This window comes from Panulirus ornatus, chromosome 16 (genome assembly GCF_036320965.1).
Source record: "Panulirus ornatus isolate Po-2019 chromosome 16, ASM3632096v1, whole genome shotgun sequence".
Lineage (NCBI taxonomy): Eukaryota > Metazoa > Arthropoda > Malacostraca > Decapoda > Palinuridae > Panulirus > Panulirus ornatus.
In genome coordinates this window covers 15,340,808-15,360,210 of record NC_092239.1, presented here as the reverse complement: position 1 = coordinate 15,360,210, position 19,403 = coordinate 15,340,808, and the positions used below count along the sequence as shown (strand labels likewise).

At 39.6% G+C, this 19,403-nt stretch overlaps 1 protein-coding gene across 2 annotated transcripts in view; it reads right to left on the bottom strand.

The window, feature by feature from the left end:
• The window catches only part of LOC139753981 (uncharacterized), a 39,780-nt gene that overhangs the window by 18,514 nt on the left and 1,863 nt on the right, over window positions 1-19,403 (bottom strand). Inside the window, exons 3-5 of one of the 2 annotated variants that reach the window (XM_071670942.1) lie at window positions 14,706-14,818; window positions 13,868-13,935; window positions 6,851-8,201 (exon numbers count right to left, since the gene is read on the bottom strand). In XM_071670942.1, the coding sequence (XP_071527043.1) occupies window positions 8,021-8,201; window positions 13,868-13,935; window positions 14,706-14,818 (362 nt within the window). In that variant the 3' untranslated portion in view covers window positions 6,851-8,020. Of the gene's footprint in view, window positions 1-6,850; window positions 8,202-13,867; window positions 13,936-14,705; window positions 14,819-19,403 lie in introns of those variants that run through there. The other variant, XM_071670943.1, reaches the window with a different exon arrangement.

Genomic DNA, 19,403 nt, shown 5'->3' with positions numbered 1-19,403 from the left:
AGAGGAGGCAACGTCAAGGAGAAGAGTGGTGAGAGTAAGTGAGCTTGAAAGGGAGACTTGTGTAAAGAAATACTACAGAGATTGGGTATAGAATGGCAAATGTGACAGCAAATGAAGTGAAGGAAGTGGGTGAGGAATGGGAGGTATCTAGGGAAGCAGTGATGGCATGTCCAAGAGATCCATTTAGCATATGAAAGGTGAGGGGTGGGTAGATTAGAAAGATTAGAAGGGTGGTGAGTGGTGGGATGAAGTAAAGTTGCTAGTGAAAAAGAGAAAAGAGGCATCTGGGCAGTACTTACATAGAAAGAGTGCAAATAATTGGGAGATGTAAGAGAAAGTGACAGGTCAAGGGGATGGTGCAACGATTGAAAAAGAGGGCAAATGAGAATTAGGGTGAGAGGGTTTCATTTAACTTTAGGGAAAATAAAAAGATGTTTTGGAGGAAGGTAAATAAAGTGCAAAAGACAAAAGAAAAAAATGGGGACATCAGTGAAGGGGGAACCAGGGGAAGTGATGACGGGTAGTGATGGAGTGCGGAGGGTATAGAGTGAGTATTATGAATGATTGTTAAATGTGTTTGATGATAGGGTGGCAGATGAAGGGTGTTTTGGTTGGGGAGGTATGCAAAGTGATAGTCACGTAGAGTGGTTTGATTAAGAGAGAAGAGCCAGTGAAAGTCTTGCAAAAGATGAAGTGCAGCAAGGTAGCAGGAGTGGATGGTATCGCAGCTGAATTTATTAAGAAAGGGGGTGACTGTGGTGTTGATTGGTTTATAAGGATATTCAGTGTATGTATGGCACATGGTGAGGTGCCTGAGGATTGGCAGAGTGCATGTATAGTGCCACTGTATAAAGGCAAAGAGGATAAAAGTGAGTTTCCAAACCACAGAGGCATAAGTTTGTTGAGTATACTTGGTAAATTGTATGGGAGGGTACTGACTGAGAGGGTGCAGGCATGTACTAGGCATCAGACTGGAAGGAGCAGTGAGGTTTCAAAAGTGGCAGAGGATGTGTGGATTAGGTACTTGCTTTGAAGAATGTGTGTGAGAAATACTTAGAAAAACAGATGGATTTGTATGTTGCATTTATGGATCTGGAGAAGGCAAATGATAGGGTTGACAGAGATACTCTGAAGAAGGTCTTTAGAGTATATAGAGTAGAAGGTAAGCTGCTAGAAGTTGTGAGAAGTTTTTATCAAGGGTGTAAGGCGTATGTTCAAGTAGGAAAAGACAAGAGTGAATGGTTCCCACTGAAGGTTGGTCTGCAGAAGGGGTGTGTGATGTCACCATAACTGTTTAATTTGTTTATGGATGGGGTGGTGAGGGAGTGAATGCAACAGTCTTGGAGAGAGGAACGAGTCTGCAGTCTGTTGGGGATGAGAGGGTCTGGCAAGTGAGTCAGTTGTTGTTTGCCACTGATACAGCACTGGTGGCAATTTGAGTAAGAAACTGCACAAAATGGTGATTGAGTCTGGCAGAGTGTGTAAAAGGAAAAAGTGGGGAGTAAATGTGAATAAAAGCAAGGTTTTTAGATTCAGCAGGGTTAAAGGACAAGTTAGTTGGGATGTAAGTTTGAATGGAGAAAAACTGGAAGAAGTGAAGTTTTTTAGATATCTGGGAGTGGGGATGGCAGCGAATGGAACCATGGAAGTGGAAGTGAGTCACGAGGTTGGGGAGGGGGCAGAGGTTCTGGGAGTGCTGAAGAATGTATGGAAAGAAAGAATGCTATCTCGGAGCAAAAATGGGTATGTTTGAAGGAATAGTAGTTCCAACAATATTTCATGGTTGAGAGGCATGGGCTATAGACAAGGTTGTATGGTGGAGGCTGCATGTGTTGAAAATGAAATGTTTGAAGGCAATATTTGGTGTGAGGTGGATTAATCGAGTAAGTAATGAAAGGGTATGTGAAATGTGTGGAAATAAAAAGAGTTTGATTGAGAGAGCAGAAGAGGGGTTGTTGAAATGGTTTGGGCATGTGGAGAGAATGAGTGAGGCAAAGCTGACAAAGAGGATATGTGTGTCAGAAGTGGAGGGAACAAGGAAAAGTGGGAGACCATATTGGAGATGGAAGGATGGAGAGAAAAAGATTTTGAGCAACTGAGGCCTGAACATGCAGAGGCATGATAGTTATGCAAAGAATAAAGTGAATTGGAATGATTTGGTACACTGGGTTCGACATGTTGTCAATGGATTGAACCAGGAAATGTGAAATGTTCGGGTTAACCATGGAAAGGTCTGTGGGGTCTGAATGTGGATAGGGAGCTGTCTTCAGTCCGCTGCACATGACAGCTAGAAAATTAGAGTAAGCAGATATGGACTTCTTTGTCTGTTTCCTGATGCTCCCTTGCTGACACAAGGGGGTGACAATCACATATGGGGGAGGAGAGAAGAATGTTTGTTATGTTATTTCTTTTCCTTCATGTATCTGAAGTTTCCTGTGGGACACGATGGCATCGGGAATGGATGAGGGCGAGCAAGTATGAATATGTGAATGTGTATACATGCATATGTATGTATATGCATATGTATGTAGTGCACCGAAACCACAGCTCCCTATCTACATCCAGGCCCCACAGACCTTTCCATGGTATACCACATCGTTCCAAAAAAATCACTCTATTCCTTGCATGCCTCTCAGCCTCCTGTATGTTCAGGCCTGGATCAATCAAAATTTTTTTCACTCCATCTTTCCACCTCCAATTTGGTCTCCCGCTTCTCCCTGTTCCCTCCCTCCCTTTGTTAATCTTTCCTTACTCATTCTCTCCATATGTTCAAACCATTTCAACACATCCTCTTCTGCTCTCTTAACCACACTCTTTTTATTTCCACACATCTCTTACCCTTTCATTACAGGATCAAACCACCACACACCCCATATTGTCCTCAAACATTTCATTTCCAACACATCCACCCTCCTCCGTACAACCGTATCTACAGCCCATGCCTCGCAACCATATAACATTGTTGGAACTATCATTCCTTCAAACATACCCATTTTTGCTCTCCGAGATAACATTCTCACCTTCCACACATTCTTTCTTTCTCCCAGAACCTTCGCCCCAGCCCCTACCCTGTGACTCGCTTCCACTTTCATGGTTCCATCCGCTGCTAAGTCCATTCCAAGATATCTAAAACACTTCAATTCCTCCAATTTTTCTCCATTCAAACTTACATCCCAATTTACTTGTTCTTCAACCCTAGTGAACCTAATAACCTTGCTCTTATTCACATTCACCTTCAAATTTCTCCTTTCACATACTTTTCCAAATTCAGACACCAACTTCTGAAGTTTCTCATTCGAATCAGCCACTTGAGCTGTATCATCGGCAAACAACAACTGACTCACTTCCCAAGCCCTCTCATCTCACAAAATGCATACTCGCCACTCTCTCCAAAACTCCTGCATTTACCTCCCTAACTACCCCATCCATAAACAAATTAAATAACCATGGGGACATCACACACCAATTGCAGACTGACGTTCACTGGGAACTGGGAGGTGGTTTGATCGAGTAAGTAACGTAAGGGTAAGAGAGATGTGTGGAAATAAAAAGAGCGTGGTTGAGAGAGAAGAAGAGGGTGTTTGGAAATGGTTTGGTCACATGGAGAGAATGAGTGAGGAAAGATTGACCAAGAGGATATATGTGTCGGAGGTGGAGGGAACGAGGAGAAGAGGGAGACCAAATTGGAGGTGGAAAGATGGAGTGAAAAAGATTTTGTGTGATCGGGGCCTGAACATGCAGGAGGGTGAAAGGAGGGCAAGGAATAGAGTGAATTGGAGCGATGTGGTATACCGGGGTTGACGTGCTATCAGTGGATTGAATCAAGGCATGTGAAGCGTCTGGGGTAAACCATGGAAAGCTGTGTAGGTATGTATATTTGCTTGTGTGGACGTATGTATATACATGTGTATGGGGGTGGGTTGGGCCATTTCTTTCGTCTGTTTCCTTGCGCTACCTCGCAAACGCAGGAGACAGCAAAAAAAAAAAAAAAAAAAAAAAAAAAAAAAATATATATATATATATATATATATATATATATTTTTTTTCTTTTTTTTTTTTTGCCGCTGTCTCCCGCGTTTGCGAGGTAGCGCAAGGAAACAGACGAAAGAAATATATATATATATATATATATATATATATTTATATTCTATTTATTTTGCTTTGTCGCTGTCCCCCACGTTAGCGAGGCAGCGCAAGGAAACAGATGAAAGAATGGCCCAATCCACCCATATACACATGTATATACATACACGTCCACACACACACACACATACACACCTATACATCTCAACGTATGCATATATACACACACACACAGACATATGAATATATACACATGTACACAATTCATACCGTCTGCCCCCATTCATTCCCATCGCCACTCGGCTGCACATGAAACAACAAACCCCTCCCCCCTCATGTGCACGAGTACGTGGGCATTACTGGATTATATATTAATTGATAGGCACGAGAGAGACAGACTTTTACCTGTAAATGTACTGAGAGGGGCAGCTGGTGGGATATCTGATCACAATCTTGTGGAGGAGAGGGTGAAGATTTGTATAGGCTTTTGGAAAAGAAAACAATGTTGGTGAGGAGAGTGGTGAGAACAGATGAGTTTGGAAAAGAGATTTGTGTGAAGAAATACCAGGAAAGACCGAGTGTAGAATGGCATAAGGATAGTGGGTGAGAAATGGGAAGTTTATATATATATATATATATATATATATATTTTTTTTTTTCATACTTTGTCGCTGTCTCCCGCGTTTGCGAGGTAGCGCAAGGAAACAGACGAAAGAAATGGCCCAACCCCCCCCCCATACACATGTATATACATACGTCCACACACGCAAATATACATACCTACACAGCTTTCCATGGTTTACCCCAGACGCTTCACATGCCTTGATTCAATCCACTGACAGCACGTCAACCCCGGTATACCACATCGCTCCAATTCACTCTATTCCTTGCCCTCCTTTCACCCTCCTGCATGTTCAGGCCCCGATCACTCAAAATCTTTTTCACTCCATCTTTCCACCTCCAATTTGGTCTCCCTCTTCTCCTTGCTCCCTCCACCTCCGACACATATATCCTCTTGGTCAATCTTTCCTCACTCATCCTCTCCATGTGCCCAAACCACTTCAAAACACCCTCTTCTGCTCTCTCAACCACGCTCTTTTTATTTCCACACATCTCTCTTACCCTTACGTTACTCACTCGATCAAACCACCTCACACCACACATTGTCCTCAAACATCTCATTTCCAGCACATCCATCCTCCTGCGCACAACTCTATCCATAGCCCACGCCTCGCAACCATACAACATTGTTGGAACCACTATTCCTTCAAACATACCCATTTTTGCTTTCCGAGATAATGTTCTCGACTTCCACACATTCTTCAAGGCCCCCAGAGTTTTCGCCCCCTCCCCCACCCTATGATCCACTTCCGCTTCCATGGTTCCATCCGCTGCCAGATCCACTCCCAGATACCTAAAACACTTCACTTCCTCCAGTTTTTCTCCATTCAAACTCACCTCCCAATTGACTTGACCCTCAACCCTACTGTACCTAATAACCTTGCTCTTATTCACATTTACTCTTAACTTTCTTCTTCCACACACTTTACCAAACTCAGTCACCAGCTTCTGCAGTTTCTCACATGAATCAGCCATCAGCGCTGTATCATCAGCGAACAACAACTGACTCACTTCCCAAGCTCTCTCATCCCCAACAGACTTCATACTTGCCCCTCTTTCCAAAACTCTTGCATTTACCTCCCTAACAACCCCATCCATAAACAAATTAAACAACCACGGAGACATCACACACCCCTGCCGCAAACCTACATTCACTGAGAACCAATCACTTTCCTCTCTTCCTACACGTACACATGCCTTACATCCTCGATAAAAGCTTTTCACTGCTTCTAACAACTTTCCTCCCACACCATATATTCTTAATACCTTCCACAGGTATATATATATATATATATATATATATATATATATATATATATATATATATATATATATATATATATATTTTTTTTTTATACTTTGTCGCTGTCTCCCACGTTTGCGAGGTAGCGCAAGGAAACAGACGAAAGAAATGGCCCAACCCCCCCCCCATACACATGTATATACATACGTCCACACACGCAAATATACATACCTACACAGCTTTCCATGGTTTACCCCAGACGCTTCACATGCCTTGATTCAATCCACTGACAGCACGTCAACCCCAGTATACCACATCGCTCCAATTTACTCTATTCCTTGCCCTCCTTTCACCCTCCTGCATGTTCAGGCCCCGATCACACAAAATCTTTTTCACTCCATCTTTCCACCTCCAATTTGGTCTCCCTCTTCTCCTTGCTCCCTCCACCTCCGACACATATATCCTCTTCGTCAATCTTTCCTCACTCATCCTCTCCATGTGCCCAAACCACTTCAAAACATCCTCTTCTGCTCTCTCAACCACGCTCTTTTTATTTCCACACATCTCTCTTACCCTTACGTTACTCACTCGATCAAACCACCTCACACCACACATTGTCCTCAAACATCTCATTTCCAGCACATCCATCCTCCTGCGCACAACTCTATCCATAGCCCACGCCTCGCAACCATACAACATTGTTGGAACCACTATTCCTTCAAACATACCCATTTTTGCTTTCCAAGATAATGTTCTCGACTTCCACACATTCTTCAAGGCTCCCAGAATTTTCGCCCCCTCCCCCACCCTATGATCCACTTCCGCTTCCATGTTTCCATCCGCTGCCAGATCCACTCCCAGATATCTAAAACACTTCACTTCCTCCAGTTTTTCTCCATTCAAACTCACCTCCCAATTGACTTGACCCTCAACCCTTCTGTACCTAATAACCTTGCTCTTATTCACATTTACTCTTAACTTTCTTCTTTCACACACTTTACCAAACTCAGTCACCAGCTTCTGCAGTTTCTCACATGAATCAGCCACCAGCGCTGTATCATCAGTGAACAACACCTGACACTTCCCAAGCTCTCTCATCCACAACAGACTGCATAGTTGCCCCTCTTTCCATATATGGCGATATATGCACATATACATACATAGGCATACCAACACATACATACACATACACAGACATATACATACATGCACATGTGCATATTCATACTTACTAACCTTCATCATTTCCTGGACCACCCCACCCCACAGGAAACAGGATCGCAACACCCTGTTTAAGCAAGGTAGCGCCAGAAAAAGACATAAAAGGCCACATTCCTTCACACTCAGTCTCTGGCTGTTATGTGTAATGCACCAAAATCACAGCTCCCAATCCATATCCAGGCCCCATAGGACCTTTCAATGGTTTACCCCAGATGTTTCACATGCCCTGGTACAGTCTACTGACAGCATGTTGACCCTCGTATACCACATTGCTCCAATTCATTCTATTCCTTGCATGCCTCACCCTCCTGTATGTTCAGGCCCCAATCACTCAAAATCTTTTTCACCCCATCCTTCCACCTCCAGTTTGGTCTCCTGCTTCTCCTTGGTCCCTCCACCTCTGACACATATTTCCTTTTTGTCACTCTTTCCTCACTCATTCACTCCATATGCCCAAACCACTTCAACACACCCTCTTCTGCTCTCAACCACACTCTTTTTATTTCCACACATCTCTCCTACCCTTTCATTACTTACTCAGGCCCAAGGACCCTTCTTATTTCTTATTGCAACAATTCATTCTACAATTTAAAGGAATATGGTACACTTCTGTCAAAGGTACTAATCACTAAATTTGATATTACTGTGAAAGTAGTTAAGTAAACTAACCAGTGCAAATATGCTATTTAATCTAACCACTCAATGACAGCTTCTACTACTGGAAGCCAGACAAAATCAGCAAGTACCCAAAAACAGTTGAGAATAAATTTTGTTAAGAGGCAAAGGTAAACAAGGTTCTACCTTTATGATCATAACTATTATGATGTAGGTGGAATATGTAAACTGATTTGATTAACTGCGTATGGAAGCTGCATTACGTTTACTTTTCTTCAACTTTGTGGCTAGTGGTAAATTGCCATTCCTCAATTGAAATGGACAATAGAAGGCTGTATGTGCACTGTCACCAGTTCCTCCACACATAGGGCATGTATAGCTTCTCAATGCAGCACACGTTAGACGTCCACTGGAGTCCCTAAGGGCAAAACGTTGTGTGTATAATACCTACATAACACCTAATAATCAGATGTGTGTGTGTGTGTGTGTGTGCACACTATCTATCTATTAGTTTTACAAGGGGTGGATCAAGCACACATAAGTGTGAAACTTTCGTGAGAACTAATAAGCATAGATAGAGTCCCTAATGCAACACACTGGAAAGAAAATAAGGGATACTTAACTCTAAGGAAGACATGTTACCTTGCACATACAAAATGCATAAACATCTAACCCTATCATAGGCATCACTTTAATTATGAGCACATCTAACCCCACCATAATCATACTTTACCTCACACATATAAAATGCTTAAACATCTAACCCTATCATAGACATCATTTCAATTATGAGCACCTCTAACTCCACCATAATCATACTCATACCTATGTATCCAACTCCTGCATTCACAGCTGAAGAAGTTTCCAATAAACTGTGTCCACATCTGCATGAACATTGGAAAAATCCCATGTATAAACATGAAAGCTAGCTTTGTAAGTCTTTGTTGCTATCAAGATTTTGGACTCTAAACTCCAACATCTAAGATTCATCAACAAAAAAACAGGCTCGGTGAGGGATCACAGGGCAAAAACAACAATATTGATAAATATGCATCAAACTAAAACATTTCAACTATTTCAGCACTTTTGTTTACAATGAAAAAAGTCTCCTGAATGGTTCATCAAATGCTAACTTATCAATAAGAAGACTAGCTCCCTATGATCAATGTTGGAAGTCTGAAATAATGAAATAAAGATGCACCAAATTGGCCACAGTGTATTGCATTCCAAGTAAATACAAGACATACTCAAAGTACATTCAAGTCTATTTTCAAGTTAATCTGGCTGACAATTGATTGAAAATAAAATTCTTATCAAAATCTTATGAATAAGACTTAATTGTACTTCTCCAGAGTACCTTCACACCAACAGTGATATCAATCTTGCAAACTTTATTGAAAAAGCTGATGGTAGGTAATATATATTTTTCTTTTCTATGTTTTGTAGTCCGATCTTATAAATATGCTTGATAATTTGTCTATTTTACAGAGCTATCTAGCTGATAGTTTATCCTCTTTAGTCTACAAATAAGCTTACTAAAATATTTCAAATACAATACATAGCAGGATTGATGCTGACCCCACACTCAGGGTGAAAAAGTCACGAAAATATTTAAATTAATGGAGTTTGAGGAAGAAACAATTATATTTTGCACTGAAAAATTTACCATTTTTGTGATAATCAAAAAAGAAGAAAGATCCTGCAAAAAAATCAACCAATCTTAGTGAGATTACAAAATTATATGCATGCTTAGTTTCAAGGAAATGGGCAAACAGGTTCCTACCCATATGCATCTCAATGAAAATGACAATAAGAATGTGGGGGATTGGAGATCCTCCCCTTCTTTCTTATTTTTTCCTAAAATACTGTAGGGAAAGGTGAATCTTATTTCTAAGGCTCTGTCATCTGTTCCTGATTCATACATTGCTAAGGCAGAAAAGGGGCAGACAAGTATGTTGATTGATTAGGTTAGGGTTTTTTATTCATGTTTGGCTCAAAGCAAGGCGCATGAAGGAATGGCAGAATACCTGCATAGTGTCAAGGGGAACAAAGGGAACATTTGAATTACTGTACAGAGGTATAAGTTTGTAGAGTGTAACTGGTACATCTCATATGAAACTGGCGATAGAGAGGAAGGTGGCATGCACAGAGCATCATAATACATAACAACAATGTTATTTCATGGAATTGTAGAGGATTTGTGGTTCAAACATTTGTTTTCAAGAATTTGTGTGAGAAACAGAGGGATTTGTATGTGGCATTTATGGATCTGAAGAAAGCATAGGATGGGACTGAGAGAGATGCTTTATGGAAGGTGTTACGAATATATGGTGTTGGAAGAAAGCTACTACATAGTGAGGAGTTTAGTGTGTGGCAAGTACAAGGAGTGAAGAGTGAGTGGTTCCAGTTGAAAGCAAGTCTGTTAAAGGGGTGAGTGATATTACTATGACTTACTATACTCTGTTTATAGATGAGGTATTAAGGAAGGTGAATGCAAGGGTCTTGGGGAGAGGGACAGGGTTGCAGTCTGTTGGAGGTAACAAGGGCCTTGGGAGTTACTTGGTGTTTACTGATGACACAGCACTGGTGGCATTTTTAAGCGAAAAACTGCAGAAACTGGTTTCTGAGTTTGGGAGAGTGCATGCATAAAGAAAATTAAGGGTTAATGTGAATGAAAGTAAGGATATTATATTTAGTAGGGGAGAAAGAGACAGATTGACTAGAGTGTGATCTTGAATGGAAATATCCCAGAGGAAGTGGAGTCTTTTAGATATTTGACAGTAGAAATGGCAGCAGGAGGCACTGAGAGACCTGAAGTAAGCCATATGGTGGGTGTGAGGGATATAGTCCTAAGCACACTGATGAAAGTATGGAAAGAAAGGTCACTGCTGTAAGGGCAAAGATTGGTATGTATAATGGTACAGTCGTAACCCAATAGTGTTTCATGGATACATGAATGAAAGTAAGGATATTATATTTAGTAGGGGAGAAAGAGACAGATTGACTGGAGTGTGATCTTAAATGGAAATATCCCAGGGGAAATGGAGTCTTTTAGATATTTGACAGTAGAAATGGCAGCAGGAGGCACTGAGAGACCTGAAGTAAGCCATATGGTGGGTGAGAGGGATATAGTCCTAAGCACACTGATGAAAGTATGGAAAGAAAGGTCACTGCCTGTAAGGGCAAAGATTGGTATGTATAATGGTACAGTCGTAACCCAATAGTGTTTCATGGATACACGAATGAAAGTAAGGATATTATATTTAGTAGGGGAGAAAGAGACAGATTGACTGGAGTGTGATCTTGAATGGAAATATCCCAGAGGAAATGGAGTCTTTTAGATATTTGACAGTAGAAATGGCAGCAGGAGGCAATGAGAGACCTGAAGTAAGCCATATGGTGGGTGAGAGGGATATAGTCCTAAGCACACTGACGAAAGTATGGAAAGAAAGGTCACTGCCTGTAAGGGCAAAGATTGGTATGTATAATGGTACAGTAGTAACCCAATAGTGTTTCATGGATACATGGCATGGATCCCAGAAGAAAGAGTAGAAAAGATTATGAATGTAACTAGCTATCTGCATCCATCCAACTACCTATATGCAATGCATGGGGAGGGAGTTTACCACTCATGGGGCCCCATCTCTTGAACATTCTGTATCATACAGCTTATCTATGTATGCTGTCTGTGTAATCGATATCTGTCATTCTATTCCATTCATCCACAACTCTCATACAATAAAAAAGCTTCTTTACATATTTTTCAAAAAGTTTCTTGCTCAACTTTAAATTCTGTCACCTGGCAGTTCTACCCCCTAAATCTCTCAAAGAACTGTTCACTACCCATGTCATTAATCTGTTTTAAAAACTTAGTAAAGGTAGGATCATTACTCAATCTTCTCGCCTCCAAAGTGGGCAAATTTGAAACCTTTAGCCTTTCCCTGTAACTTTGCTCTTATAATTCTAGTACCATCTTTGTTTCCCTACTCTGGACCTTCTTTATTCACTCTATGTGCTTCTTCAGTTGCAATGACCAAACCTGAGAAGGATATTCTTGTTTTGACCTTATATAGGATATGAACAGCATGCTAATCATTTCCTTATCCAAATACTTGAAAGCAGTTCTGATATAAACCAGAAGACAGTCGGTAGAAATCAAATGTCTGAGGACAATATATTGTCTGTTGAGGGTTGACTGTATGAGATATAACAGATTATGATAGAGGTGTATTAGTAGTCAGAAGAGTATGTATAACAGCTTAGGAGGGTGTGCTGAAATAGTTTGGAATTATGGAGACAATAAGTGAGAAAAGGCTTAAAAGCAATTATAAATGTCACAAATAAGAAGGGTAAGAAGGGAGAAACCAATAAGTATGTGACAAAACATGTTCCCTCAAAGGCCACTGTCATCAACACGAAAAATCAAAAACATGATACTGACAAGATACTGTACAAGCCTACAGGCAAGAAAACACATGGTCTTTATTCAGAAGTGTAATAATTACACCTCAAGCATTATCAGTATATAAAAAACATCAGTATTCGAGAGAAAAATAAGCCATATCAGAGAAAATAAACTTACTCAATTTTGCCTTCACTTGGGCAAAGCCTACCTTCATCAACTATGTAACAGTAAAACTGGTGGCACAGAAAGCTCATGGAGAGGGTACAGAGGTACAGCTTCAGCAAGTGATCACATGTATTCTTAAGTAAGCCCATCCCACAAATATGGCAAGTGAAGGACTTGTTAAATAAACTAGGCAAAATTGACCCTATGAAAACAGAAGGAAGACATTCATGTAAAGTTTTACCAAAAACTTGGATTTTAAGACCACATTTCAGCCCTCATTAGTCTGAGAATGTGAAGTTCTACTCTGAGTGTCGAACACATTATGTACTGAAGCACTGCCAGGAATTCTCAAAGGGTGTTAATAATGACCCTGGGATGAATCTAACCTCCTGCATCTTAATTTTTCAACTAGATCTCTGCCATGTGAAACTACTGGGCCAAAGTTCAGTGACTCTAAATTGCTCTGAAAGATCTTAGCACAAAAATTTCGATCTATCTCAATACAGATACATGTTTGGACAGATTGTCAATAGTAATAATCATCTTCAATACATGATCTTGTTCAACCTACATATCCCTCACATTTCCACTTGCATTTAAGTTCAACAATTCCATTTAGGCTTTCTACCCACAATTAATGTTCTGAATTATTCTATTTGATATCTACCATGAAGTGAGTTTTAATGGAGAAAAGTTGGAGGAAGTGAAGTAATTTAGTTACCTGGGAGTGGACATGGCAGTGAATGGAATCATCGAAGCAGAAGTGAGAAATTGGGTTGGGGAGGAGACAAAGGTTCTGGAAACACTGAAAATGTATGAAAAGAGAGAATGTATCTGACAGGGCAAAAATGGGTATAATCTATAGCCCATGCAAAGCATGGTCTTTAAATAAAGATGTGCAGAGGAGGGTGTATGTTTGAGGATGAGTAGTGTGAAATTGTTTGACTAAGTAATGAATGAGTAAAAGAGATGTGTGGCAATAAAATTGGCATGGATGAGAAAGCAGAAGCACTTGTGCTGAAGTGGTCTGGACATAAGGAGAGAATGAGTGAGGAAAAGTTTACAAAGAGAACATTTGGGTCAAAAGTGGAGGGAAAAAGGAGAACGGGGAGAATAAACTGGAGATGAAAAGAGGGTGGAAAGATTTTGACCAATTGGGGCCTGAACATACAGGAGGGTGAAAGGCATACACACAGTCGGGTGAATTGGAATGATGTAGTATACTGGGGATGACACACTGTCAGTGGACTGAGCCAGGGAATGAGAAGTGTCTGGGGTAAACCATGGAAAGGTCTGTGGAGCCTGTGGTGGGTTCTGTGCATTACACATGACAAATAGAGAATGGACATGAGCAGATGTGACCTATCTTTCTTTTTTTTCCTGGCACTACGTTGCTAATAAGGGATATGGCAATCAAGTATGAAAAAACTTCCAAACTTACCTAGTAGTACATGGTAATAGTGGGTAAAAAATATCAAATATCTAATCAAGAAATGCAAACAATTCACACATACCTAAGAGAATGACTACAGTATATCTGTGGCATTTCACCATTATTTCTGCAGAATCCACACCACTTTGCCTAAGAACAAATGCAAAATATAAAGAAATATATTCTTAGCAAAAACAAGGACTGGGTATATATATAACAGTAATACTTCCAAAAAGCAATGCTCAGAAATATTAGTGAACCACAATAATGAAATTATCTTAATAATACACATGCTAACTAGATTCTTCATTTACTATGATTCAAAAAACATGACACATTATCATGGATTAACTTGTTGCAATACTAAAAGTACATCAAAATCACATACATTAGATTCATTAAATTACTGGCTTATATGAGCGAGCTGAATGAATGGAAAAAAAGACAATGATTGTGATAAAGTGCAGGTTCAAGGAATGATAAGAAGGAAAAAATTATGCATGAGGAAACTTCCTGGATAATGAATGACTGCAAAATAGAAAAAATATACCTTAGATGATATTAACCACCACTCACTACCCTTTTTAATCAGCCCAGCTCCCACCTCATGCATGCCTTTTGCATCTCTTGCACATGCCATCAATGCTTCCCTAAATACCTCCCATTCTTCATCTACTCCCCTCACTTCATTTGCTCTTGCCTTTTGCCATTCTACATTCAAAACATTATAAAATAAAATACAAAACTTTCTCCACCTAATTCATTCTTTATCTCATATCCAGCTCCTTAACGTTTTGAATCATAATCTACTCTAAAACTGTATTTCTTCCACAAAGCTACTTGAAAATACATTGCACATTACCACTAATAGTAAGTAAATCTGCAGAATATTACCTCTAGTAGATTTGTGAAAAACATACCTTCCTGATTGTAGAGTGATCAAGATATATGTTCAACAATTCATGATTAAAGGTTGGACTCCTGTTAGTGCACATTTGGTCAATAGCTTGTCTCAGAAAATTACTATCTGCACCTGCAAGAATCACAAAAGAAAATTATAGAGATCAAAAGCTTTAGTTTCCATAAAAAGAGTGGCTAGACTGAAATTTTCAAGTAGGATAACAGCAACTCTTGAACTTGAATAAAGTGAAAAACTGAGGTCAAAGTAATTATTCAATCTTTCCTTGTTCTCTGAACAGTCACACTAATCACGACAATTCCTAATTGGGTTTTATCAAAAGTGAGAAAGTAAAACTTTCTCTTAACGTCAAGATACTAAAACCTTTCTGTGATAAACAACAGAGCATCTGAAATATCTAACATCTCTCTCTTTACTAATTGGGTGGCATTACATGACTTATCAAGAGTACCCTTCACAACACTGCGCATTGCTAAACTATAAACCTTTTCTCTGCATTTCTAATTTCATGAAAAAGTGTCTTATGTGGACATTTTTCTTGCATTTCTAACAGTAAATGACCATAAAGTTTCCTTATTTGGCCTTTAAATTTCTCAAAAACAAAAATTTCCAAAGGATTTTAGCTTCTGAGAGGAAAAACTAGAATGAAAAAGAATGAATCAAATAATCTATAGGAAATGGCAACAACTTCCTATCAAAAAAAATCCCATTTCTGTTTGTTATAACTTTTTAATATCATGCAGTATGTATGGCATCATACATCACATACACTAAGCATATCTTTTTTTTCTAAGTTGCTACTTCCCACCTTAACAAGGTAACAACTCAAACAGATGAACAACAGCCCCACTTGCTCACATCCACCCTCTAGCCATCAGGAATAATGCCCTGAAACCAGAGTTAACCAAACATCCAAAGTTCATCCTATGTTTTCCTCTGACTGCATGAGGTGCCCTGGTTCAGCCAAGTGATGGCATGTCACCCCTCCTCATATACTACAACACCAATTCGTTCTATTCTATGCATGCTTCTCACCCTCCTGAATGTTCAGGCCTTAATAACTTGAAGCCTCTTTCACTTCATTCTTCAATTTCCTTCTTAGTTTCCCCCTCGACCTTGCCCCCTCCACTTCTCAATTATATATGTATATACTCATGTCAGTCTCTCATTAATCATACTCTCTATTTGTCCAAATCAAATCAGCATATTGTGGTCAGCTCTTTCAATCAGATTGCACTTACCACTATACCTCTCTCATACACTGCCATTCTTCACATAATCAACCTGCCTCACACCTCATATAGTCCTCAGGCATTTAATTTCTAACACATCTACCCTCTTCTGTTCCTTTGCATTTAGGGGAAAAGACACATCTATACAACATTTCAAGAACTACTTTACCTTCAAACATATCCATCTTTGCCCTAACAAACACCAACTTTTCCTTCCACACATTCCTAGATGAACTTGCATCCTCTCCCACTCTATGACTTACTTCATCCTCCATCTGCTGCCAAGTCCACTGACATGTATCTATATCAATTCAATCCTTCAGGTCCTCCTCATTCAAATTTACTCACCAACCATCCTGTCTCATCTCCCTGCTCTGTTTCACAGTCTTATTTTCATTCATATTTATGCTCAATATCTTCTTTCAAACACTCACCCAAATTGCCCAGCTTCTTAAGTATCTTTATATATAGCATTGCTCAACAACCCTAAGACCTCTTCCACAAAAGTCTCGAAAAAACAAATAACAAACAAATCAGTATTAGATGTTGTTGAATTGCCAAAGTTATGACAATATGGCATCTAAGCGTCCACACATTAACATACTGAAGCAGAAAACAATCTGGCAACATGATGGAGGATGACATTTGTGAATGTCATGAAACTAATGAACACTAAAGGGAACATGAGTTAGTTCAGTAATCAAAGAACCTAATTCCTACAAAACTATAAACAATGAAAGAGAACCGTTTCACTGGCATGCTACTAGTAGACTGATAAGAGGGATAAATATTCATGTATAAAGACAGAAACACACTGTAGATATACAGCAGTCTGTATGGACATAGAAAATGAAAATCAATATGGCAAAAAAATTTTAAGCTCTTACTTCAGAATTTATATACAGTGATTTTGGAGTTCAGTTATGGAGTATGTGAAGAAAATGCCTTATTCGAGTATGCACTCACCAAAGCAACTCTCTTTGGTTCCCATTTCTCCTCTACCTCCACCTTGGATGACTCAAACATTCCTTCAACCCCTGAAGCTCCTGTCCAAAAAGAACTTCTTTCTCTGGACACAAGCAATGCTTATGGTTCTAATGGCATTCACCCCTGTGTACTGAAAGAGTGTGCCTCTGAACTTGCATCTGTGCTTGCTCCTCTGTTCTGTTTCTGTATACAAACCAAACTTTTCCTTCTCCTTGGAAGCATGCATTGATATATCTCATCCCTAAGAAGGGTGACCATTCTGAACCCTCTATTGTCCTATTGCTTTGACATCCACCATTTACAGTCTTGGAATCCCTCCTCAACTCCCATATCCTTAAGCACCTCAAAACTCAGTCTTCTCTTTGATCACCAGTATGGCTTCCGTAAGGCAAAATCCACTGAAAGATGTGAAAGATTTTGGGGAGTCACGTGTAGTTGCCCTAGACATGTCTAAGGATTTTGACAGGGTGTGCCACCAGGGTCTCATCTCTAATCTTCCCTTTTGGCTTCCCTCCCTCACTTTGCTCCTTCATATCTAGCTTCCTCTCAGGCCAATCTATCTCTGTGTTTTTTAATGGACCAGCCTTCCCCCCTTTTCTCCATCAACAGCGATGTCCCTCTAGGTTATGTCCTGTCCCCTACACTTTTTCTCCTTTTTTTTCTATGATTTCCTCTCCTCCACAAATGATCAACAATGCAATAATCAACAATGCACTCATATGATGACAACTCATTTACAATGCATTTATCCAAATCCTTCAAATCTACACCCTCTTCTCTCACTCGATCTGCATCTCCTCTTGACACAGCTTCCTCAGGAAAGCCAGACTAGGACAAGATATCTCAGTGGGGTAGGGAAAATCTTGTTAAGTTTAATGCCTTCAAGATCCAGTTTTTACTCATCTCTCTTTTGAAAACTCCTCACACCTTTCGTCTCTCTCTCTTGATGGTTCTGTAATTCCATCTCTTAGCTAAATAAACATAATTGGTATTCCTGTAACATCCATCCTTTCTTGGAAAAACCACATTACAGGAATAGCTAAGTCTGCCTCTAAGAAATTGGGTGTTCTGTTTAGATGTGGAAACTTTTCTTCTGAACAGATGTTCCATTTATACATGGGACCAATTCATCCTTGTATGGAGTACTGCTCTTACATCTGGAGTGGTTCTAGCTCTGCGTCCTTCCTGAGAATTGAGTTGAAAGCGGCCCACCTTATAAATTGTCCCAGGCTAACTTCTAAACTTGATCCCCTTGCCTTACGCTGCAATAGTGGTTCACTTTCCCTCTTCTATAGGTATTACTTTGGAATTTGCTCCCAAGAGCTAGCTGCTTGTGTGCCCACACCATTAGCTAGAACATGCAATACTCAGTAAGCTGCTTTTTTCTGTACATATTGAAGCTTTGGAACTCTTTACCTTCTCATGTCTTTCCCAATAACTTGGCACATTTCAAAAGACAGGTTTTCACTTTCTTAAAAATTCGTAAATACTTTCCCTTGACTTTTCTTTTTCCATTTCATTATTGTCTCTATCATTCAATTAAAGCCCGGCCTTGATGTGGACTTTTGTCCGTGACTGAAACCTTCAGCATAAAAAAAAAAGTTTCATATGTATCGGAAACGTAATTTCAGATGGGGTTACGTTTGGTGGTACAGATACCTCTAGATTTAAGTGTACAGTAAACCCACAACTTAACAGTCTAATGGGGGGGAGTGTCTGTTAATGCCTAAGAGAGGGATATGGAAGAGAACACAAGTATTAGTGAAATGGAAGAGATCACAAACACGAGTTTCTTGTACCACTACATTCTCTTTGGTGACATATTTTCTACAATGCAAAATATCTTTATTTCATACTTTATCACAGGAAATATCTAAATTAGTACGCTTCCCTCTATGTTAGCATGAGAGGATCCTGAATGGATAGGAAAGAGTCCATGCAGAAAGCATAGATACTCCTTATTTGGGACTTTTTTTCATGCATGAGTTCATTCTATATACATCGAACAATAAGACACACTTTCTGATTTTTTCAAGGTATGATTTCACAGTTTTTACATGTTTCCAAGTTATTTACAGACAAATCTAATAGTCTGAATGATGAACAGAAACTTTATTTTCACCCATACAGCAATAATTGCTTCATTTATTCTAAAACTAAATACAATAAATAAATGCATACATACTGTGTCATGCCCAGTTGTAGATGTAAGCTGCTAAAAACATCCATGGTAGTTGGTGTCAATGAAGATCAGCTGGGTTTTTAAACAGAGTCAGAAAGACATATATCATGTAATGATGGGAGTAAGCCTATATGAACATGAGTAGGTTAAGAAGTATAAGAGTTGAGATATGGTGATAACCTTCCATTCAAAAGTTGCAAGACTAGTTTCCAATTGCTGTATTCATAAAGAAAAATACCTCTGCATCCCTCTAAGAAGACTCTTTTTGTTCCTTTGTCAATAGATTCCTTTAAAAATC